At 36.5% G+C, this 26,387-nt stretch overlaps 1 protein-coding gene across 1 annotated transcript in view; it reads right to left on the bottom strand.

The window, feature by feature from the left end:
• Positions 1-8,340: 8,340 nt before the first annotated feature.
• The window catches only part of AGMO (alkylglycerol monooxygenase), a 376,559-nt gene continuing 358,512 nt past the window's right edge, over positions 8,341-26,387 (bottom strand). The window contains exon 14 of the mRNA XM_067746237.1: positions 8,341-10,196. Within this exon, the coding sequence (XP_067602338.1) occupies positions 10,122-10,196 (75 nt within the window). The 3' untranslated portion in view covers positions 8,341-10,121. The remainder of the gene's footprint in view (positions 10,197-26,387) is intronic.

Here is a 26,387-nt window from a genome sequence, read left to right as displayed (position 1 = left end):
CATCTTTAAAAATGCCTCCAAAGTGGTCATCATCTTATTCACTGTTAATCTTCAATGCATATTTTGGTTGAATATTGATTTTAACTAATTTTATCAGTCCCTTTCAGAAAAATAAATTGAAAGGTATGATACATTTAAGTTAGAAAATCTAATGTCTTTCAGTTTGCTTGCCTGTTTTTTGGCAGTAAACACATTGGGTCTCGACTTCATTCTAACTTTATGGTATTTTGTTGAAAAGGCTTCTTATGAATATATTTCTGTTTCTGGTAGCTGAATGAATGAGGCCTAGCATTTCTGAGTATGCTTGACATCTCCTAAACCACATACTTTGGCCATGTATGACATATGGCTCCAGGATAAGTAGTTCTTTCATGAAAGACAGCAGGGCTTCTGCCTTGTGACTGCCAGTCTGCATCTGAAGGAGGCTACCCTTCTCATGGATGCCAGGTGTGAACTGTGAGGGGTGAAGGCAGATGATTTGTCTGAAACTTAATCATATCCAGGGCTAGAACTTTCTTTTTGAAGATTAGAGCCCAAGAGCCTTGTTCAGTAAGGCTCTGAACCAACAGTGAATAGTGAAAACCATGATCTCTAAAGAATATGTGTCTTGTTTTCTATAAGAATAAGGTTAATAAAATTTCAATACCACTGCACTTAAGAGACTTGTTATATTGGCCTAGAATCAAAATTCATTAAGTAGGTTCCAAAAGTTCATGGTATGTATTCTTCCTGTACAATCTTCTAAATATAGCTCTGTCCCATATAATTTTCAAAACTCTGTATACTGAATTTTAACTGTCCTCATACATAAGCTATTTAGTGGGCAAGATGTCCAGACCCACATGCTGTAGATGAAAACAAACCAACCCCCAAAACTCATCTGTGAGCATTTACAGGTATGTATATCAATATTCTTGTTGCTCTCAATACCTTGGTCATTACAGTTGGAAAGTCTCCCCTTTACTGGAGAAGTCAAGTCTAAGGCTGGTTATTTTTTCGCTAATATTTTGTTGGTAATTTGCCACTTGGTAAAACTGGCTTCAAGAGTTCCAGAAAACACTTGGCTCCCAACAACACAAAGGACCATTGCAAGCATTTTTGGTTAGTGCTGATTGAATGCAGATTGCAGGACTGTTTTGCTAGACCACATTATTCTTTCAAATGTTTCTCCAGTAGTCGCATATTACTTTCTAATGATAATCATTTGCATTCTCAAAGCCCATTTTTGCCCCTGATGTTTTAAGAGGAATTTACTCAGAGTTCATCTCTGTCTTCACTGTGCTTCCCTCTGGTTTGAGTGGAGGCCTGCAGCTTCTGGGCTTTGGCATAGCCATGGTAATAAATGGCTGCAAAGGACCAGTAGGAAGAAACCTATGAAAACCACCCAGCATAGGCTCTAGAGCAGGTGATGGGCAAAGTAGAATGCTATCATTTCCCATACTCACAGAAAAAGAAAAAATGAAGGGTGTGCTATGAACTCTATTTCAACACCATACTTAAGAGCTGTTTTTCTTAAGAATGTTACCGCTCTTAGTCTTCTAATGTAATGGAAAAGCTAAACCGAAGGTTAGGCAAGTCAGTTGGATGTTTGGGCCTAGCCAGCTCCCAGTTTTTCTTTTCGTGTCTGCTGCTTCCGCCCCCATATGCTTCTTTCTCTCCACTTCTGGTGGTCAAAGGCCTACTCTGCAGATGTTTCTCCCACACAGTGGAAACATTCTCTAATGTGTCTGTACACTTCCCGGCTCTGCTCATATGGGAAAAGGAAAAACTGGAGAGACATAATGAATTTCTGGATTGGTCTTATTCCCTTTTGTGCCTTTCAAAAGTGCTGAAACAGAGAAAAAAATTACTTTAGACCTATTCACCTTTCCCACACTGCTTGCTACAGAAATTGGTTTATAAAGTCATTGTTTTTACTTTTAAAAAGTAAATAAATAATCTTATCATACCATCTTTCAGAAGTCTCAAGACAGCTAGTCTGTGTTAGAAAACTTTTATAATTTGTTTAAATTGTATTTTTTTTTTTTTTTTCGGTACGCAGGTCTCTCATTGTTGTGGCCTCTCCCATTGCGGAGCACAGGCTCCGTATGCGCGGGCTCAGCGGCCACGGCTCACGGGCCCAGCCGTTCCGTGGCATGTGGGATCTTCCCGGACCAGGGCACGTACCCGTGTCCCCTGCATCGGCAGGCGGACTCTCAAGCACTGTGCCACCAGGGAAGCCCTGTATTGTTTTTAAAATAAGAGTGATAAATGCTGCAGACTTGGAAAATGAGACTATAAGCATATACATAGATTGCATCCTGGAATTTTCAAATAATTTTCATAAAGAGATGCTCTTCCCTATTTGCACAGCGGAGTACAGGACCAGTATGCTGAAAACGCAGGACTCACAGAACACAAAAGAAAAGAGTGGCTTTAATTTTCTCCACTCCCCCTCCATTCTCTCTGTAAAGCCCAAGCCATTTCTCTGCCCTTGAATGACATCTTGAGCAGCATCCATAAACGGGCCGAGTTCTCTTTGAATCTATTTCCTTTAGTCACTTTAGTCCTAAAAATATTCTCAGTTCAAAAATTAATATGCCAATGTCTCTGTTTGAAAACCAACTCTGAACTTTATTAGAGGTTCTTCCTCTCCTGTGACCCCTCCCTCCTGATTTGGCCTGCTGCAGGTGAGAAGTATGTAGTGAACCTGTGAGTGTGTGCTGTGTGCTGTGTGTGTGTGTGTGTGTGTGTGTGTGTATGTGTATGTGTCCTGTAGGAAGGGTATTGGGGTTTTGATCTTGGTTTCTCTTTACTTTATCATGTCTTCTCTGCTGAAGCTCAGAGCTTAGTCATGGTTGAAACCTAAGGGTCAGGAAAGAGCTTTCCTGGCCACCACTGATTTCCTGCTATTTCCACACACCCTTGGGGGAAAATAAGACTAACTATCCGCTAGGATCTCTCAGGTCAATTCCTGACAAGGGTGATGCCTTCCCAACTGCTACTCCTGGCTCCAACCTCATGTCACCATTGGGCTGTACACCTCCAGCATCTCTTAACCGGCATCCTGTCCCCCCAGCTGTCCTATGCCAGCTCTCACACTCACTGTGGCCTTCTAGTTCATGGGAAAACTTGCAAACGAGACCCAGTGCCATGAGTGTGGTTACTTCCCAAATGCAGCCACTGGCCACTTGGCCAGAGATGGGTCAGACAGAAGTCCACCGAAGCATGCCACAAGCTTCAGAGGATGAATAGCTAGCTCTTAATTGGCTTCTCTGAAGCTTCGCTTACAAAGTTTGAGGGAAGGGGAAGGAAGCACTGCCAACTTTTCCCATGTCAAGCGAGGGACAGGTGGAATCTTCATTCCATCAAGCTCTCTCCAGAAATTCTCTCTCCTATCCTCATTTCCTAAACTCACAACTCTTCTTTTGTGTGAGGAGTTAAGAGTCTTAGCATGAATTTAAGACAGTGGAGGTCTTTCATGGTTTTCTATAATCTCACTTTGGAATTTAGGATTAGCTGGTAACTATTATCTTGGGATTCAGCCAAAACTGAGATTGAAAGATATTGGTTTTACCTTGGGTTAATATATGGTCTTAAATAACTAGGGAGTTCATTAATTCACTCATGACACATACTTATTGAGCACCTCCTGTGTGTCAGTCATTATTTGAGTAGCTGGGGAAACAGGACTATAAAACTATAAGAAATCCCTGCTCTCACAGACACTAAGCGGAGAGTACTAAGTATTCTCTGTTGATTTAAATAAAATAAACAAGAAAGATAAGTAAAACTAAAGCATGCAAGTAATAAGGAGAAAAATAAATAGAAGAATTCTTTGGGGATGTGTGTGTGTGTGTGTGTGTGTGTGTGTGTGTGTGTGTGTGATTTTAGTGAGAGAAAACTTCATTAAGAAGGCATTTGATTAAAGACCTGTTGAGGTTAGAGGTCAAATCACACAAACAATATCAGTTTGCTAGGGCTTCCACAGCAATGTACCGCAAACTGCGGGGCTGAAACAACAGAAATTTGTGGTCTCACAGCTCTGGAGGCTAGAAGTCCAAAACTAATGTGTCACTGGGTTTGGTTCCTTCTTAGAGTTGTGAGGGAATATATGTTCCATGACTCTCTCCTAGCTTCTGATAGTTTGCAGGCAACCTTGGTTGTTCTTGACTGGGAGACACATCACCCTGATTTTTGCCTTCACGTTTCCATGGCATTCTCCCTGAGTGTATGTTTGCCCAAATTTCCACATTTTGTAAGAACACCAGTCGTATTGGGTAAGGGTCCATGCTACTCCAGTATAACCTCATCTCAACCTAATTACATCTATTAACTACACTATTTCCAAATAAGGTCACATCTTAGGTTTTCGGCAGGGTGGGGGGTTAAGACTTGAACATTTGAATTTTGGGTGGACACAATTCAACCCATAATGCCAACATCTGGAGGAAGACACTGCAGGTAGATGAAAGAGTACAGATTGATAAACATTTTATGCAAGTTACATATTTAGCATGAATTTTCTGGAAAAAATTCCGTACTTAATTTATCATTAAACATGCATTTATTTATCAATTTTTTGACTTACTGATGCAAATTAGCAGCCTGATGGTTTTGTTCCTGCAGAGTATTGTATAGGACAAGGTAAGGCTTCTTAGTGTGCCACGTGGCTGCCAGATGCCGTTGTTAGACAGTCTCCCCACATCTCCTGCCTAGAAGGAATTAGCCAGCCTTAGACACTGACTGTCTTAGCACACAGCGTATTACCAGCAAAGTAAAATGCATGCTGTGTACTATTCCTGAAAGGAGATGTTAGTTGCATTTTGTCTGAATAGGGCAGAGCAGGAGGAACAGAAACTATTACATATGGACATCTTTCATACTTAACTTTGTATTAAAGTGAGAACTCTCTTCACTGCACATCCACCTTTCACTTTATCACAAGAAGCCCTGGCAAAAGCCAAAAGTACAAAATCCATGTCTATCAAACTTAATCCAGTACATTTTAATTCTGCTATTAATAATATTTCATTAAAAATGAGGGCGTCCCTGGTGGCGCAGTGGTTGAGAGTCCTCCTGCCGATGCAGGGGACACGGGTTCGTGCCCCGGTCCGGGAAGATCCCACATGCCACGGAGCGGCTGGGCCCGTGAGCCATGGCCACTGAGCCTGTGCGTCCGGAGCCTGTGCTCCGCAGCGGGAGAGGCCACAACAGTGAGAAGCCCGCGTACCGCAAAAAAACAAAAACAAAAACAAATAAAACCCACAAAAAAATGAAACATCAGGGGCAAATATAAACACGGCTATGACACCAATATTTTTTGATCACACTTCCTTTTTTTTTAAAGTTATTTATTTATTTATTTAACATCTTTACTGGAGTATAATTCCTTTACAGTGTTGTGTTAGTGTCTGCTGTATAACAAAGTGAATCAGCTATATGTATACATATATCCCCATATCCCCTCCCTCTTGTGTCTCCCTCCCACCCTCCCTATCCCACCCTTCTAGGTGGTCACAAAGCACCGAGCTGATCTCCCTGTGCTATGCCGCTGCTTCTCACTGCCTATCTATTTTACATTTGGTAGTGTATATATGTCCACGCCACTCTCTCACTTCATCCCAGCTTACCCTTCCCCCTCCCCGTGTCCTCAAGTCCATTCTCTATGTCTGCGTCTTTATTCCTGTCCTGCCCCTAGGCTCATCAGAACTATTTTTTGTTTTTTAGAATCTATATATATGTGTTAGCATATGGTATTTGTTTTTCTGACTTACTTCACTCTGTATGACAGAATCTAGGTCCATCCACCTCACTACAAATAACTCAATTTCATTTCTTTTTATGGCTGAGTAATATTCCATTGTATATATGTGCCACATCTTCTTTATCCATTCATCTGTTGATGGTCACTTAGGTTGCTTCCATGTCCTGGCTATTGTAAACAGTGCTGCAATGAACATTGTGGTACATGACTCTTTTTGAATCATGGTTTTCTCAGGGTATGTGCCCAGTAGGGATCATGTTTCCTTTGCCTGCTAGACTTCTGTCCTCTCCCCATCTCACTGACACTTACCTAAGCTTTAAACTTTCAGGTTTTTTTCAGGTTTGTGAGGATATGCAAAATAATCTCATAGTAAAGTATACTTTTCCTTGGATGGCATATCTAAATATCCATGCTTATTTAATCATTATCACCCCATTCTTTTAATTAGCTATAGAAACAATATTCCCTTACATGGTACATCTCTCCTGCGTATTTCTGAATCTCAAGGAGAGGGTCTAGAGAAGTTTTCTTTCACTCTAGATTGCTTATAGCCTCTGTAACTTATCATTAGTAGAACCCTGAACAATATAGACTCTCTGGTACCACTTGAATCTTACGAAATCAGAATTCCAATGTTCCTACCAGCAAGTTTTCATTTTTAAAAAGATCCACGGATAATCCTAGTACATAAAGACAAAGGCTACTTCTTCCTGTGTTCTGCAATGTAAATCTATGCAAGTTAGGATTTTGGATTTATTGATGTTAAAACTAAAGGAGAACACACCTAGGGACTGATAGATACTGGTGAGTCTGGAATGGTTGAAAATCTGACTAAAGAGGTATGACACTTGCAGAATTCTAAAAAGCAGACACAACCCACAAGAGAAAACCATCAGTGCTTGCTTATTTGCTTTTTTTGCTAATGACTTTTTCCAATTGAGTTTTTGGTGAGGGAGAAGTTATCTGTTATGCTATTGAGAAGAAAAGGCAGCAAACTGGAGCAAGTTCCGAAAAAATACCCCAGTAACAGAACATTGTTAAATCTACTTTCCTTGAGGTAGGCTTAAGATGGGGCCTGACACATTCCTTAGTTCTGCTGACGATAGTGACATGAGAAATGTTTAAGATTCTGAAAGCCAGACTACCTCCGTGTTCTCTATCTTTCCTTGGGATTCTGGAAGCTACAAATGTAAAAATATAGAGGAGAGGGCATAAAAAAGGGAACTCACTTTCTAACTACCGTTGCTCTCCCTAATAAATCACAGTATGTTCATCATAATGTACACCATACCTTAAAGCATTCCACTCTATGGTTCTATTGCAGAACGTACACTGAATAACTGAATCATATATGACCAGTAAAGTGAAATGTGAGAACCTCTGATAAACATTAATGCAAGCAGGTAATGTTAACTATAACAAAGATTCATGTACTTTGGTGATCCACTGAACTTCAGATACTCAAGGACAGATCCACATATTGCTGAATATCATGGCCATGAGATGATTAGATTAAGTTTAACCAAAATAATTAGAAAGAACAAGATGAAGGGGAAGTAAATGACACAACAAATAGAGCTAGAGTAATGGCCCATTTTATCAAATCAAATCAAGTACAGGAATGGACTTCTTTTAGACATATGGCAATCCTATAAAATAACCTGGGCCTTATCACTTTCAGAAAGATCTTATGTTCTGTACTCGTGCACCTAGTCAACTAATCCATCCTGTAACCAAACTACTTTTTCTCTGAACTTTGTTTTGTACCTTGGAGCATCAAATTGAATAGGAAGTTCTCTGAACTTAAACTCCTGAGGCTGTATTCTAAAGTTCTGCCTTGGGTATCTGATATCATGTAAAGGAGAAACATGGCCTTCAATGTCAGAACTCAGAGGTTTTGAATTTTCTTCTGACAATCGATTAAGCATGATAGGTCTGAGCACGTTTTTTAAACTCTCTCAGCCTCAGAATTCTCTTCTGTAAAATGGTATCAACAGCACTTAATTCCCAGGATTTTAGAGAGTAAAGGAAAGAATGCTAATCGAGTATTACTCAATAAACAAATATGTCTTCCCTCTCTCTAGCCTTCCTTATGGTAGATTATCAAACCTGAGAATATTCATAATCATTTCAAAGTCAGTTGACACCTCTCCAGTACAAGTGCTGAGTAATTGATGAACCCTATTTTTAGTGCTTTTCTCTTGAGAGAATGAGAGAGAGAGAGAGGTAAAGTGTTTCCAGTCAAGAGTAAGCATAAATTACATGGCATGACTCAAGATTAATTTACAACATTAATAATAGTTATCTGATCTGTCGTCATGTATTAGTGCTCGACAAGAGAAAACTTGACTGGAAAACTAACAAGGTTGAAGGTGAAGAAAAAAGTGCCCTGATTAACACACACAGGCCTTGGGAATATTACCTATCTGGGAATCACTTCTACTTTCAAAGGCCTGAAAATTCCTAGCTTGAAAATGTCTGCATTTCTAAAAAAATAATAATAATAATTTATAATCATAGTGAGAGTAACTAGGAGAAAAGAAAATAGATTAATTTGAGTTGACTAAAAGAAAACTAAACTTCAGCATAAAAGTATCTTTTATCAATTTTGAATTCTTTATTTCCATTATTAAGCTCATTCCTAGACCACTCCTATAAATTCATATATATTCAAGCATATATACATGTTTATACATGACTCATGGCGAAACCAATGAACTGTCATAACACATTAAAAATCTACTTACAGATTTGTGGAAGCTCTCTTTTCTTTGCTGTTCTTGAAGGCTGTAACCTATAGACTGAAGGGTTTTAGGATGTAGAATATGGGTATTCAGAGTTTTTATGCTATAAAATTAGCAATTTCAAGCCAACAGAGGTTCCCCTGCTTTAATACGATTCTAAATATGCCAAGCCCAGCAAGAACTGTTGGTAAGGGAGAAGAATAGGACTAATATCTGTTATGGGTTCAAGTATTTGCTCTAGCTCTGTGTTAAATTAAGAAGTAAAAAAAGATGAATGAAGCAAAGCCAATTCCCTACTTCTGACGCTTGAAATATAATTTGTTAATTTTTTCCATCATGCAAAATTTAATCTTCCTCTGCTTTTCCAGTTTTCAAAATAAATGTGCTTCAGTTTTGCATCATGAGTCCAGACACCTGCAGTTTGATTCTTCTTACTAGTTCCACAACTCTCTGTTCAAAGGTTAGAAAACATATTAAAAATAAGTCAACCGGGCTTCCCAGGTGGCACAGTGGTTGGGGGTTCACCTGCTGATGCAGGGGGCGCGGGTTCGTGCCCCGGTCCGGGAGGATCCCACATGCTGCGGGGCAGCTGGGCCCAGGAGCCATGGCCGCTGAGCCTGCGCGTCCGGAGCCTGTGCTCCGCAACGGGAGAGGCCACGGCGGTGGGAGGCCCGAGTACCAAAAAAAAAAAAAAAAAAAAAAAGTCAACCAACTGATCAGCCTCTTTAAACCAGCAATGAATATAGGCAAAGCTCAGTGAAGGACGGTATTAACTGTTTTAGTGCTTATAACTTTGGTTACTTAAATTGTAAATTTAAATCTAAGAAACACTGGAAGAAGGAAAGAAAAATATTCCAACTGTTTTCAGACCTTCCCCCTTTGAACCATTTCCTGCTTATCTCTGTCAGTTCCCTCCTAATGAAACACTTGGCAGATTTTTACAATCCCAATGAATAATATACACACAATGCTTGGGCAATTTTATTTAGAGAGTCTTTTAACATGATTGTGACAATTTAAAATAGCACAGAAATACTGCACACTCCTCAATTTGCCAAAACAAACTGACCAAACGTATTAGACATATGTATCACAAATTAATCTACGGAATAAATGAATTCTGACGAATTCTGGTGATTTTCATTTCAGTGATGTCATTTTCTGTAATGTTACTCCTTAGGTTATATGGCTTTCAAAGGTAAACCTAGCCTTAGGCAGACAACTCATGTAATACATTTTTATGACAACAAATATGTATCCAAGCACAATTTTAGCAGACAGCAAATGAAAAGTTGTCTAAACAATGCTAATAAAATCTTAATTCCTTTTACTGTTTTGAAGTTATCCCTTATTCTCATACTCATTGGCTTAGATGTTACCAGTGGATGTAACATCATTCTATTTGAAATCATCTTCTTTCAACCCTAGCAATAAAGTAACTGCAGCTGACTTTAATTTTAATAGAGAATAATAAATGTGGAAAGGAAGCAAGAGTAGATAAATGTATTTACCTCACATTAGAGAAATAGTTCATATAATCATTATATAAAATTATACTTCCATAGGCAGTAGTAATATATTATTGTTGTGGACAAATGATTAAAACAAGAGAGTTGTGTACAAACGTTTAGTCATTTCCCAGGGTCTGAGACAAGTTGTTTCATGCTTCTTACTCCCCAGAAAGCAAAGCAGATGGAAAAAAAAACCTGAAGAAATAAAATACAGAGAGGAAGAACAATTAAAATTGATTCAATACTTCTGTTCAACTGAGTTAGAAATACCTTTCTAGGGGAAAATGAATATACATATTTTAAGCAATTAAATTATTCAAATTGAATCTAGCAGTTGTTCACTGATAGAATTTAGCCAACCCAGCTTAAAGCATGTTATGTGAAGAGTAGGAGTAAAAAGTTTTGTTTCTGTGGCTTATAAAATAAAATATCCTCACAAATCTGGGTCATTTCTAGGGATGGGGCTATATAAATTAGGCAGTGAATGAAACAGAACTGTCTTCCGGCTTTTGGATACATTGCATGTTGTTTGTATTCTACTAAACAATCTCATTATTTATATAGTTTAAGAAGCCTTCGGAAAAGGAGAAATAAAAACAGTATTAAGGAATCATTTATCCCTGACGCAATGTGATCTACCATATTATGAACTTAACCCAACATGAATTAAATTCTAAACACTGCTGACTTAACTACTTAATCTTTTGATCTTCCCAGGTGTAAAACTGTAACTGCAAAATTCTCTTTAAAATTGAAGACATACTAAATCATAATAAACAGTCATAAGAATTCATTGAGTTTACCCCTTTGCTTTCAAGTAACACCACACATTCCCAATAAATCACCAAAATTTAACCAAGTAAAAGTGTTGACTTCTTATGATCCTAGCAAGAATGATAATACAGCCATCCTCAGGAAGAATTAACCGGTTGCAGAAATTTTCATTGTGTGTCATCTAAATGCCATAAGACCTAAACACACACACACCTTCTGCTCTTCTTGAGGTAAAATCTAGGCACCGGTCACAGTCCTTACACCTCAGAGCTTTCCAAAGTCAACCCTTACCCTTTACCTATACACTAAAATTAAGCTATAGGATTTCTTTTATGATCTCCATTTTACGTGTTATTAGAGTGATGATGAAAAATGTCCAAACAGCTGGGGATATGGGGAAAGCTGTGAAAGCGTTTCTCCATACTTTTTTTTACTGTGCAAACCTCTTCCAATGATTAAAATATGACCACTTGCCTCTCCCCAGAATGATCACAATTACTGAAAGATCCATTAAAATGTACCAAGAGACACAGTCAAGCAATAAGATGAAGGCGTGGGGAACTTTCTGGGGTGATGGACTAAAGTGAAGCCAAGGCCATTAACTGAGGCCAGTCATTCATTCACAGAAAATACCCTCAACTGCCATGAATTTGCTATTAAAGCCTGGATATGAAAATAACAACAACAACAAAACCCTCTTAAACCCGGATATTTAGATTAGATGGGTAGGTTGTTCAGTTTCATAGGAACCTTCTTGTTCTTTCTAGAGAACCATTATCCTTTACATTAGCTAATCTGATAGTTTTATTCAAATCCATGTGTTACTTTCAGCCTATAACATCCACAATATAAAAAAGAAATACCAAAAATAAAATCAAAAGTCATTTTGAAGCAGGAGTCAAGAATAATATTAACATTCTGGAGTTGCCTCAGAAATCAAATGCAATATACTTAAAGGCTGGTTTTGATTTTGTTTCTTTTGACTGTACTTCAACTAAAATGACCTCATGGGATTTCTCACGTGGTGCCAAGCAAAGTAATATCAAGATAAGGGATATTTGTGAAAGTTAGTAGATTGTGCAGTGAATTACATTTGTATATGCATATGGGTTAATGTTGGCAGAGGGATAGCTGAGAAGACAGCTTTCAAGTGGGACAGAGATGATAAATCTATGATATCGGGGTGAACAGTTTAATTTGGATCCATAATATTAACTGAGCAACTAATTGATACTTTGTGCTGTGCAAGGCACTGGTATCTGAAAAACATTTGGCAGCAGAAATTTTTATTGGTTTTCAATCTAGTGTCTAGGGTCACATGGATTATTTCATTGGTTGAAGTCTAGGGAGAATGAAACCTCTACAACTGTGTGTAAAATTTTGTATGTCACAATTCTCCTCTTCCCTACTCTCCACCCACTAGACTATCCATACTTTCATCTAGGATCTCTGAAATATTAAGAACCTCTGATCTAACAAGAGTGTGAGAAAGGTTATAATTCAGTACTTGCCTTTGTTGTTAATTCACCACTTCCCAACTAAATCCTTCCACTTTTGAAGCTATAAATCCAGTCCTATTTCCTTAAGGACCCATCCCTAATGAAAACACAAAGATCTTATCGTATTACCTAAAATGCTTTTACCTTCTTACCAAAAAGTGCAATGTTGCACAGTTTGTAGTTTTATTTTGTTTCTCTATTTTTGGTTTTCTATTTTTTCAGGCCCCTATTTATTATCCCTCCAAATGGAGGAGAAAAGCTAATGAAGTGAAGGGGTCAGATTCACATGTAAGATTAATGCACAGTGAAACCCTTGCTTAGGCTGGGCATTGTCTTAGATGCCTTTACTAGATTATAATGTTTTATTCTCACAGCAAACTTGGAGAATTGGTATCCAGTTTACTGGTGAGGCAACGGGAACTCATAATTTATGTGGTTTACCAAGCAGTCACAAAACTACTAAATATCAGAGCTTGTATGATGTTTTTGTTTACTTAATGTCCCCCAGAAAATCAAACTACACATCCTGGCAAGTTAGTTCAGTGAATATGAACATCAATAGTGAATTCATTTTCTCTTTTTTAGTAATCACTGTACTTTTTTGCCACTAACTACTAGGTTTCTAAGACCTTTTCACAATCAATATTTTAAGCATAAAGTGGATTTTTTTATATATAATGAAATCCAGATTGGCACAAGATCACAGAAATTCAACGCAATGAATATGTCTTTCTCAAAATATGCATGACCCTGAAACAGACACCCAGTTTTATTAGAAAATAGTTAAACAGGAAAACACAGATTTGCTTTTATATTTTTGAATGTGTGTATATACTTATAATAGATCTAAACATACATTTCATATATAATTTTAAGCTGGAAAACTACTTAACATGAACTCAGTATGATCACTTGATTATTATAGTCATTTCATTTTAAATTTTCCCTTGTCCAATCTTCCTCTTGATTTTTGTATTAGGTTGTTCATTTTAGTTCTCCATAGCTGATCAGATTAAAAGTGTCATTTGAGATAATTGCTCATTAACATATTTCTCAATCAACTATTTGTACAATGAAGGCAGGGGAATTACTAATTAGGCCAGTGTAAGACTACATGGCAACCACAGCACTTTTTCTTTGCAATATTCTTCCCTAATCTGTAGATATGATGCTTCCAGATATGTACAAACTCAATGAACACTTATTTTATTCTAGGTCTGGGCAAGTCCCATGATTTTAACAGCTGGATTCAAAATATGAAACAGAGGAAGTTCACTCTTGGTGTCAAGCCCTCTCTGTGTAACACATCATTAGTGGCCCTTGTCTTCAGGCTATTTCCTTGACTTCCCAGGGCCCTCCACTCTGATGCCTGAACTTTGGCCTGTACAGATGCGCTCCACATTTTCTCCGCCCCTTTCCCAAAAGTTCACCAATTGGCAGGTGGCTAATCTGAGCCATTAATCCATAATAAAATGTCAGTGGGAACTGATGTGTCATTCTGCTGCTCCTCTCCATTAAGTCTGTGTTTTTAGAGGCCTTATTAAAAATGGAGGAAATCAGGCATCTAATCCTTTTTTTTAACGTTAATTTACAATGTTGTATTAGTTTCAATGTACAGCAAAGTGATTCAGTTATACATACATATATACATATATATCTATGCTTTTTCAGATTCTTTTCCATTATAGGTTATTACAAGGTATTGAGTATAGTTCCCTGTGCTATACAGTTGGTCCTTGTTGGTTATCTATTTTACATAAAGTAGTGTATATATGTTAATCCCAAATGCCTAATTTATCTCTCACCCCTCCCCTGCTATCCCCTTTGGGAACCATAAGTTTGTTTTCTATGTCTGTGAGTCTATTTCTGTTTCATAAATAAGTTCATTTGTGTCATCTTTTTAGATTCCACATATAAGTGATATCATATGATATTTGTCTTTGTCTGGCTTACTTCACTTAATATGATAATCTTTAGGTCCATCCATGTTGCTGCAAATGGTATTATTTCACTCTTTTTCATGGCAGAGTAACATTGCATTGTATATATATGTATCACATCTCCTTTATCAACCTGTCAATGGACATTTAGGTTGCTTCCACGTCTTGGCTATTGTAAATAGTGCTTCTGTGAACACTGGGGTGAATGTATCTTTTCAAATTAGAGTTTACTCCAGATATATGCCTGAGCGTGGGACTGCTGGATCATATGGTAATTCTATTTTCAGATTTTTAAAGAACCTCCATACTGTTCTCTATAGTGGCTGCACAAATTTACATTCCCACCAACAGTGCAGGAGGGTTCCCTTTTCTCCACATCCTCTACAGCATTTCTTATTTGTAGACTTTTTAACGATGGCCATTCTCACTGGTGTGAGATGATACCTCATTCTAGTTTTGATTGCATTTCTCTAATAATTAGCGATGTTAAGCATCTTTTCATGTGCCTGCTGGCCATCTGTATGTCTTCTTTGGAGAAATGTCTATTTAGGTCTTCTGCCCATTTTTGGATTGGGTTGTTTGTTTTTTTGATAGTGAGCTGCATGAGCTGCTTGTAAATTTTGGAGATTAATCCTTTGTCAGTTGCTTCATTTGCAAATATTTTCTCCCATTCTGAGGGTTATCTTTTCATCCCGTTTATGGTCTCCTTGGCTGTGCAAAAGCTTTTAAGTTTCATTAGGTCCCATTTGTTTATTTTTGGTTTTACTTCCATTTTTCTAGGAGGTGGGTCAAAAAGGATCTTGCTGTGATTGATGTCATAGAGTGTTCTGTCTATGTTTTCCTCTAAGAGTTTTATAGTGTCTCACCTTACATTTAGGTCTTTAATCCATTTTTAGTTTATTTTTGTGTATGGTGTAAGGGAGTGTTCTGATTGCGTTCTTTTACATGTAGCTGTCCAGTTTTCCCAGCACCACTTATTGAAGAAGCCGTCTTTTCTCCAGTGTATATCCTTGCCTCCTTTGTCATAGATTAGTTGACCATAGGTGCGTGGGTTTATCTCTGGGCTTTCTATCCTGTTCCATTTATCTATATTTCTGTTTTTGTGCCAGGACCATACTGTCTTGATTACTGTAGCTTTGTAGTATAGTCTGAAGTCCAGGAGCCTGATTCCTCCAGCTCCGTTTTTCTTTCTCAAGATTGCTTTGGCTATTCAGGGTCTGTTGGATTTCCATTCAAATTGAGAAATTTCTTGGGCTAGTTCTGTGAAAAATGCCATTGGCAGTTTGATAGGAATTGCATTGAATCTGTAGATTGCTTTGGGTAGTATAGTCATTTTCACAATGTTGATTCTTCCAATCCAAGAATGTAGTATATCTCTCCAGCTGTTTTTATCATCTTTAATTTCTTTCATCAGTGTCTTATAGTTTTCTGCATACAGGTCTTTTGTCTCCTTAGGTAGGTTTATACCTACGTATTTTACTCTTTTTTGCAACCGTAAATGGGTGTGTTTTGTTAATTTCTGTTTCACATTTTTCATCATTAGTGTATAGGAATGTTAGAGATTTCTGTGCATTAATTTTGTACCCTGCTACTTTACTAAATTCATTGATTAGCTCTAGTAGTTTTCTGGTAGCATCTTTAGGGTTCTCTACATATAGTATCATGTCATCTGCAAACAGTGACAGATTTACTTCTTTTCTGTTGGATTCCTTTTATTTCTTTTTCTTCTTTGATTGCTGTGGCTAAAACTATGTTGAATAACATGGTGAGAGTGGGCAACCTTGTCTTGTTCCTGATCTTAGAGGAAATGGTTTCAGTTTTTCACCATTGAGAACGATGTTGGCTGTGGGTTTGTCACATATGGCCTTAATTAGGTTGAGGTAAGTTCCTCTATGCCTACTTTCTGGAGGGTTTTTATCATAAATGGGTGCTGAATTTTGTCGAAAGCTTTGTCAGCATCTATTAAGATGATCATATGGTTTTTCTCTTTCAATTTCTTAATATGGTTTATCACATTGATTGATTTGCATATATTGAAGAATCCTTGCATTCCTGGGATAAATCCCACTTCATCATGGTGTATGATCCCTTAATGTGCTGTTGGATTCTGTTTGCTAGTATTTTGTTGAGCATTTTTGCATCTATCTTCATCAGTGATATTGGCCTGTAGTTTTCTTCCTTTGTGACATCTTCGTCTGGTTTTGGTATCAGGGTGATGGTGGCCTCATAGAATGAGTTTGGGAGTGTTCCTCCCTCTGCTATATTTTGGAAGCGTTTGAGAAGGATAGGTGTTAGCTATTCTCTAAATGTTTGATAGAATTCTCCTGTGAAGCCATCTTGTCCTGGGCTTTTTGTTTGTTGGAAGATTTTTAATCACAGTCTCAATTTCAGTGCCTGTGATTGGTCTGTTTACATTTTCTCCTTCTTCCTTGTTCATTCTCGGAAGGTTGTGCTTTTCTAAGAATTTGTCCATTTCTTCCAGGTTGTCCATTTTATTGGCATATAGTTGCTTCTGGTAATCTCTCATGATCCTCTGATTTTCTGCAGTGTCAGTTGTTACTTCTCCTTTTTCATTTCTAATTCTATTGATTTGAGTCTTGTCCCTTTTTTTCTTGATGAGTCTGGCTAATGGTTTATCAGTTTTGTTTATCTTCTCAAAGAACCAGCTTTTAGTTTTATTGATCTTCGCTATTGTTTCCTTCATTTCTTTTTCAGTTATTTCTGAACTGATCTTTATGTTTTCTTTCCTTTTGCTAACTTTGGGGTTTTATTTGTTCTTCTTTCTCCAACTGGTGTAAGGTTAGGTTGTTTATTTGAGATGTTTCTTGTTTCTTGAGGTAGGATTGTATTGCTTCCCTCTTAGAACTGCTTTTGCTGTATCCCATAGGTTTTGGGTCGTGTGTGTTCATTGTCATTTTTTTCCAGGGACTTTTTGATTTCCTCTTTGATTTCTTCAGTGCTCCCTTGGTTATTTAGTAGTGTATTGTTTAGCTTCCATGTGTTTGTATTTTTTACAGATTTTTTCCTGTAATTGGTATCTACTCTCATAGCGTTGTGGTCGGAAAAGGTACTTGATACAATTTCAATTTTCTTAAATTTACCAAGGCTAGATTTGTGACCCAAGATATGGTCTATCCCGGAGAATGTTTCATGAGCACTTGAGAAGAAGGTGTATTCTGTTGTTTTTGGATGGAATGTCCTAAAAATATCAATTAAGTCCATCTTGTTTAATGTATCATTTAAAGCTTGTGTTTCCTTATTTTAATATTGGATGATCTGTCCATTGGTGAAAGTGGGGAAAGTCCCCTACTATGATTTTGTTACTGTTGATTTCCCCTTTTATGGCTGTTAGCATTTACCTTATGTATTGAGGTGCTTCTATGTTGGGTGCATAAATATTCACAATTGTTATATCTTCTTCTTGGATTGATCCGTTGATCATTATGCAGTGTCCTTCTTTGTCTCTTGTAACAGTCTTTATTTTAAAATCTATTTTTTTCTGAAATGAGAATTGCTACTCCAGCTTTCTTTTGATTGCCATTTGCATAGAATATCTTTTTCTATCCCCTCACTTTCAGTCTGTATGTGTCCCTAGGTCTGAAGTGGGTCTCTTGTAGGCAGCATATAGATGGGTCATCTTTTTGTATCCATTCAGCCAGTCTATGTCTTTTGGTTGGAGCATTTAATCCATTTACATTTTAGGTAATTCTCAATATGTATGTTCCTATTACCATTTTCTTAATTGTTTTGGGTATGTTTTTGTAGGTCTTTTCCTTCTCTTGTGTTTCCTGCCTAGAGAAGTTCGTTTAGCATTTGTTGTAAAGCTGGTCTGGTGATGCTGAATTCTCTTAGCTTTTGCTTGTCCATAAAGGTTTTAATTTCTCCAACAAATCTGAATGAGATCCTTGCTGGGTAATCTTGGTTGTAGGTTTTTCCCTTTCATCACTTTACGTATGTCCTGCCACTCCCTTCTGGCTTGCAGAGTTGCTGCTGAACGGTCAGCTGTTAACCTTATGGGGATTCCCCTGTATGTTATTTGTTGTTTTTCCCTTGCTGCTTTTAATGTTTTGTCTTTGTATTTAATTTTTGATAGTTTGATTAAGATGTGTCTTAGCATGTTTCTCCTTGGACTTAACCTGTATGGGACTCTCTGCACTTCCTGGACTTGATTGACTCTTTCCTTTCCCATATTCGGGAAGCTTTCAACTATAATCTCTTCAAATATTTTCTCAGTCCCTTTCTTTTTCTCTTCTTCTGGGATCCCTATAATCCAAATATATTGCATTTAATATTGTCCCAGAAGTCTCTGAGACTGTCCTCAATTCTTTTCATTTTTTTTCCTTTATTCTGTCTGCAGGAGTTATTTCCACTATTTTATCTTCCAGGTCACTTCTCCTTTCTTCTGCCTCAGTTATTCTACTATTGATTCCTTGTAGAGAATTTTAAATTTCATTTATTGTGTTGTCCATCATTGTTTGTTTGCTCTTTAGTTCTTCTAGGTCCTTGTTAAACGTTTCTTTTATTTTCTCCATTCTATTTCCAAGATTTTGGATCATCTTTATTATCTTTACTCTGAATTCTTTTTCAGGTAGACTGCCTATTTCCTCTTCATTTGTTTGGTCTGGTGGATTTTTACCTTGGTCCTTCATCTGCTGTGCGTTTCTCTGTCTTCTCATTTTGCTTAACTTACTGTGTTTGGGGTCTCCTTTTCGCAGGCTGCATGTTTGTAGTTCCCTTTGTTTTTGGTGTCTGCCCCCAGTGGTTAAGGTTAGTTCAGTGGCTTGTGTAGGCTTCCTGGTGGAGGGGACTAGTGCCTGTGTTCTGCTGGAGGAAGCTGGATCTTGTCTTTCTGGTGGGCAGGACCATGTTCTGTGGTGCGTTTTGAGGTGTCTGTGACCTTAGTATGATTTTAGGCAGCCTCTCTGCTAATGGATGCAGTTGTTTTCCTGCCTTGCTAGTTGTTTGGCATAGGGTGTCCAGCACTGGAGCTTGCTGGTCGTTGAGTGGAGCTGGGTTTTAGCGTTGAAATGGAGATCTCTGGGAGAACTTCTGCCGTTTCATGTTACGTGGAGCCGGGAGGTCTCTGGTGGACCAATATCCTGAACTCAGCTCTCATACCTCAGAGGCACTGGCCTGACACCCGGCCAGAGCACCAAGATCCTGTCAGCCACGTGGCTCTTTTGGGAAGTCTGCAGTCTCCTGCCAGCGTTCAGTAGGTGTTCTGTAGGAGTTTTTCCACATGTAGATGTATTTCTGATGTATTTGTGGGGAGAAAGGTGATCTCCATGTCTTACTCCTCCACCATCTTGTAGGTGTCCTCTATACTTTTGAACATTATATTTTGTTTCTTTAAACATGACTACTGTCTGCTGTACAGATAAGAATTTAAGCAGAGATGAGACCTGAATTGTTACAAAATATATCTATTTCCTATTAATGCAAGAGAAGAAATAAACACAAACAGAACTAGAGTAGAAATTGAAGCCACATGTATTGAAGGTCCTTCTGAAATGAAAACATTAGAATATATTAGTTAACAATAAATTTTTTCCCCTAGAGTTTTGCAAGAACACAATTTGACAAATTCCAACTCATAACAAATTGAGAATTATTGATTTTACTTCCAGTATGTTCTATATATGACCAAAATACTGAGTAATATGCAGACAAATGAACAAAGGGCTTAAGAGAAATATTTCCAGAAACTACTACTATTACTTGGAAGTCCTGTGTTCTCTGTGCTTATTTCTATACCCTATTCAAAAGCAGATATAATCACAGCTATGTTTAATATGTGGTCTTATAAAGATTCAGTAATATTCATTTCTATTTAGACTTTAAATCAAACATTATAATTTTACATTAGTTTAAAAAAATATATTTATGTTCTTAACTAAGGAAAAAACATGAAAAGAAAGTCCACATGAATGCCCATGTACTAACAGTGGCTTATTTGAAAAAGAATGTGTTTTCCTCAACCATTAAACATCCTCTGAAATTAATGTTTAAACGAGAGAATACACTAAGCATACCACAATAATGTTTTTTAAAAAGAAAATAAACACAAAAGAAACATTAGAACAGAGTTTTAAAATAATTCAGCTGAACTCCAAAACCAGAAAAATCAGGTATTTCATTATTTTACTACTCAGTTGGGGCAAAGGACCCATATAATTTCAGTGACAAAGAAGCACTAAAGCACTAAGTTAATCTAGATAACAAATGCAGAATCTTTATTGCAACCATTTCTTCAGTTCCCCAGAGATGACTGCCTCCTATTATGTACAATAAGTTATTCATTTCTTCAAGTCTAAATTGCTCAAGAAAGTGTTTATCCTTTTCAGCAGTACTCCTATAGAATATCCCATTGTTCACCCAGATCACCTTTGAGATATCATAATGACATTTGAAAGCCATAATATTAGTAAGAAGTAAGTAATATTAGTAAGAAGATTATACATAATATTATACATAATATTAGTAAGATATCTATCTATCTATCTCTATATATAGATATAATATTAGTAAGTAATAATTAGTAATATTAGTAAGAAGATTATACATATGTATATCTTATAAGATATACATACTCTTATAAGATTATACATAATATTATACATAATATTAGTAAGATATCTATCTAGCTATCTATATATAGATAGATATATATATATACACATAATATTAGTAAGAAGATTAGAGATCACTTAGAGGTCTCTAAAACCTACCTACAATTCAGAGAATATACTTGAAGACAGTTGACATGAATTAGCTACCATGCATACAAACCCATCTAGTGGAAACCGAATAAACTATAATTAGCATAAAGAGAAAATAGATGCTACATTTCTCAAAAACATCTGTGGATTTTTCCTCTCTGAATTCGAAGTTATGAATAAAGTGTCTTTATAGATATATTACTTTAAATATTTCCAGTATTACCAACCCTTATTCTATGGGTACAACCATCCAGTAACATGGATTTTTAAATTGCCTTTGATTACTTACTACATTCTTGCCTTTCCTTATATGCAATGATAAATCTTTGATTTACACTGATTTCCTGGAAATTTTCTAAATATTTTAATATATATACTCTCAATATCCAGTCTTCCTTTTTCTCAGTTTTTTCCAGGTTAGTTTTGTTATTGTTGTTAGTTGAAGTTTGTCAAAAGGATAGGTACAAAGAAATGCCCAACTTACCACAAAGAGAAAAATTAGAGAGACAACCAAAGTTGATAAGGCATGATTTATATCCAAAGTATGACCAGAATATGTGCCTTGTCAAAACTGAAGCCTAACTTTATATTTTTCTAATTGTCCAAGTTCTTAATGATAAGATTTTAGAAATTTTTCTTGAACTACAGGAGAGAAAACATTATGAAGACATATAGAGAGAGATATAATAAAGGTCCAAATATCACTTGCGAGAATGAATGCTTGGGTCAATGTTGACCATTCTTTTGGGAAAAATATCTTAGGAAATATATATTTTATGGAAAGAGTCTTTTTACACTCATAATCTTCCTCTTATACTTATCATGGAGCCTCACATTCTTTAGTTTTTTTTTCTTGCGGTACGCGGGCCTCTCACTGTTGTGGCCTCTCCCGCCGCGGAGCACAGGCTCCGGACGCGCAGGCTCAGCGGCCATGGCTCACGGGCCCAGCCGCTCCGCAGCATGTGGGATCCTCCCAGACCAGGGCACAAACCCGCGTCCCCTGCATCGGCAAGCTGACTCCCAACCACTGTGCCACCAGGGAAGCCCTCTTTACTTTTTATGGATGTGAGAAGGAAAAAAAAAAAAAATCAGGGCAATGAAAAATTTTAAGGATAGTCTGTTTTAGTTTTTATAAAGTTAAGAATAAAACAAGAGTAGGAAAAATCACAAGGGACCCAATGAACACTAGTTTGACTCTGTATTAAAGTTAGCAATAGGTAAAACATTAAATATACCCCGACTCCTTGCCCTGTGTACTATGACTTCACTTTCTTTTTAAGTGTAAGATAGTTCAGTGAATCTAAAAATTAATTGCTATTATAATTTTTGCTTTTATATTTCTGCCAACAAGTTCTGGCTACTAGAAATAAAATTTCTTTTTAGTTTTCCTGAGTATGCCTAACACTGGCATAAAATTGTTTGCCTCATATCCAGTATGTTTTGAAACTGAAGATTTTTTAATAAAATGTTGCTGGATTAATCATGGTCCTTAAGTGTCCTAACAGAACCCTCAGTAATGATAAAACACATGATATTTAATCTAAAATTCAAAGTACCACACCTTTCTAATGCCCTTTTTCTGACTACTAAAATGTAAAGCATCTACATTCTAAAACCAGAGCTTTGTTTCAATAAAAATTATCAAGAAAATTGTTCTGTTCTAATCCATCAAAATGCCATTCTCCTGGTAAATGAGTGGCAGTTCCTGGCAGATAATCCTACCACAATAGCATGTTGATTCTCAGGGTGTCCTACATAGCAATGCTCCTGGCATCTCTCTGACGTAAATCAACAGCCCAGGTCTTGTCACATGAATAACAACTTTTAATACTTGATGTACAAAAATTTATATCTGGAAGAGAATATATTTACGCATGCAGAATACCATTCAAGACTGCTAATCCAGGACTTTTACCCTGCTGTTAAAAAAAATTCCTTGTACTTGCCTTGCCTTCTATCTAGGAAACAAAACAAGTCTCTTAAAAATGAGTTCATTTTGGGGGAAAAAATGCCATGTTTACAGAAATAATAGTCATGTCTGGTTTTTAAAACAGGCCAGTATATCTTGGAAAGATATGTTTTGAAAAGATCCTTTTGTATTGTTTTTGCTTGTGTCAAAGGAATGATTAGAGCCCCAGTAAATGGGAACCTCCCAGAGTAGGCTAAATAGAAGGCCAGCAGCTCACATATGGCTTGCAGCTTGGGGGATTTCTCTCAATGTTCTGCCAGAGATGGGACTGCCCAAATGGTTTCTCGCGTAAGTCCTAAGTCATAAACTGCATCCTCCTAGGCCAGCCATGCCAGAACTGGACCCAAGGGTATACAGAGTCTTGGCTGATGGGAAACAATGACTGCTTCCTAAGGAAGCCACAGCTGCTTTCCTGAGAGACACCCCAGATGTCTGAATTTTCCCCTACTTTCCATTTCTGACTACCTGTTCTGGCAACAGTTCCAACAAAGGGTGAGGCAGGCAGCAGGCACCCAGCTGTTTTCAATAAGCCTTGGCAATGTAGGTACTGATTACATAAACACTACAAACATTCAAAGAGCATATTTTCTAGCTTTTAAAGCTATAAAAAAGGTGTGAGCCTGTTCAAAAGCCCTACATCTCCTTTGCTCAAAATAGTGATAATGATGACACTGATGATGAGGATAAAAATAATAATGGCTTTAATTATGAAAGCAAAGATTATTAAAGGAAACATGATAACATGAGCTTCTAGGAAAGAGCTCAATCTATACAGAGAAAATTGTAGAGATGTGAAATTTCCACATTACGGGGTCACCGTTCCTTTATGAAACAGCAAGGTCAAAATGTGTACTTAATTCACTTAATTTCTTATTTTTCCCACAACCCAGGCAAAAAACAATCAGATGTTGCATTATCCATATGCTTTACAGCACATTTCCCTTTTCATTCACATATATTCAAAAATACTATTTTAAACTTTTAATATATGTAAAATATCCTATGAAGTATATTAATGAAATATTATATAAGGTCCTCTTTATATTAATATCAGGTCTAGAAACCTAGAGAAGATGTTGATTTACATTTTAATTAAGATGAATTTTCCTGGCTTTAAATTTTTATATATACACACACACACACACACACACACACACACACACACACACATATCTCCACTCTTCAGATCTGAGAGTTGAAAACTGAAAGATTTAAGTAACTCACTCATGCCTATAGGTACATATACAGGTTTATTATTTTTTAATGGTTTCTATATTTTACATATTAGATCAAAAATATATTTGAACATTGTAAGAAGTGAGTTGGAGCTTCAGTAATCTATATTTCTAGGTGACTATTCAATTTTCTGTACAACAAAGTGATGTCCCTCTCCCAAAGAACAGAATTGAATTCAATTTTTTAACTGAAGATTCTCATTTATTTTTTTCTCAATAATTCACAAAAATGAGCTTTGGCCAGGCCAATTCTCTTCAATATATCTATTATTTTTGCTGTGATTTTCTTTCCTCCAAGATCCAGTATATATTCTTTGATATGGATTTTAAATTAGACTCTTTCAAAGAACAAATGCTACTGAATAAAAGCAGCAGAGGGAATGTTTTTCAAATTGTTCTAGAAAAATAGTTTTGGACAAAGTGATCAATTGCTAATCCAAAAATTAAGCTACTGACAGGAAATCTGAATATCACTGGTAAATTAGTGAAGGCTAAGAATGATAAACCACATACACATTACAATTGACTTGGGAGATTAAGTGACCTTAGTCAAACCAGAAGAACTCTGGAAAAGGAATAAGAAGATTAGGTTGTCCCAACTCAACACAAGTTATTTTACCTCAGAGATTACTTAGAATTTCAGTTCCTCCCTCTATAAAACTGGAATAATACTGTCTCTAATTTTCACAAGATTATGGTGAATATTGATTCAATTTTTAAAATTGTAAAGCTTTATAAAGATATAAGATAGATTACTAAAGTGTGTTAATTTTCGTGCTAAAAAGATTCAATAAATTAAAAGTGAAAACAGAGTGACAGATAAGGAGACAAAAAATATAAGTAGAATTTGGAACATGTGAGATTTTATAAATGCCAGCTCTGTGTCATGGATGGTCATAGTTAAAATGATGCTTTTAAAACTGTGAATATATAATTATTGCTGGGAAAACATAATTCTCCTACAAAGTAGAGTAGGATTTTAGTGGGTAAGTACAATTATAGATTGATCATTGTTTGGAGTATTGATAGTTCCATTATGTATCTCATCTTGTAAGAACATGGGAGAGTTTGATGTTCCTGATGTGTTTTCATCATGCCAGCCTTCTGAGCTATATCTTTTAGTGCCCTAAAGTGTCCTTTGTAACTCCTTATTTATGACAAAAGTATGGAAAAAGTAATAATTTCTAACGGTCCTCTGTTTTGATCTCTCATGTTAAATTAAATTTCCTTTTCATACCTAAAATTGTTAAAACAATTGTTTTTTACACAGATGCTACTGCAGGGGATCCTGGGTAATATAATGGAAAATATTTTTCTCAAAAATTCTACAGTAAATAAATAATTCCTAGTGGTGGTGTTTCTTGAAATATATATTTTTAGAAAAATGTAAAAAGATTATTTATTTAGTGCTAGGTGTGGTGTCCATAAGAAAAAATAGCATGGCTCCTAGTTCAAAGGTGAATGTATGTATAAAAAATTACATTGACTCAGTCCCCATTGGGTTGTATCCACGACATGAATATTTATCACTCTTGTTTTATGCCAGGCATTCTACTGCTGACAGAACTCACTGGTGAGCAATATAGTCCCTGAATTCATTCATAGAACTTAGACCTATACAGTTTTTCATGAACATATCTATTAAAGGTTGGTTATATATATATATATATTTCTAAATCTTCAGGTCAAATTATCTTCACAATATTGAGTTTAAATAGAAAATAAAAATGTTTTACTAAAAGGAGGTCAATCACAGAACTATGTTAAATTCCATTCATTGAACAAGTTATTTAATGCCACTCTGCCTCAGTACCTTCACCTGAAAAACGTAGATGATCTTACAAGGGTTGTTGGAATAATTAAATTAAGATAATGTTAGTATTACAGGGTTTCATACATGCAAGTGCTCAACAAATGTCAGTAGTTTAGTTGATGCTACTGATTTGTTATTGTCACTATTGATATTAGGTCCACTTCTACGGCAGTATTTTCTAAACTTTGTTTGAAAATACATCATAGCAGTTATTCTCCCCATTTACCTTTACAATTTTTTCACTTTAAATTATTATTTGTATATTCTAAGACATATAAAAAAGATTTATTTTAAAAGGAAGATGGGATAAAATGACTATAAATAGAAATTCTAATATTCACTTCTTTGATTCCAGTGGATCCTCTCATCCATCACCTTCAAAAACCACAATCACAAGGATAAAGAAGCCTTCAAAATCCTAAATTTGGTGCCCTGGG

This window comes from Pseudorca crassidens, chromosome 8 (assembly GCF_039906515.1).
Source record: "Pseudorca crassidens isolate mPseCra1 chromosome 8, mPseCra1.hap1, whole genome shotgun sequence".
Taxonomy (NCBI): domain Eukaryota; kingdom Metazoa; phylum Chordata; class Mammalia; order Artiodactyla; family Delphinidae; genus Pseudorca; species Pseudorca crassidens.
This window is presented reverse-complemented; position numbering and strand designations above follow the sequence as displayed.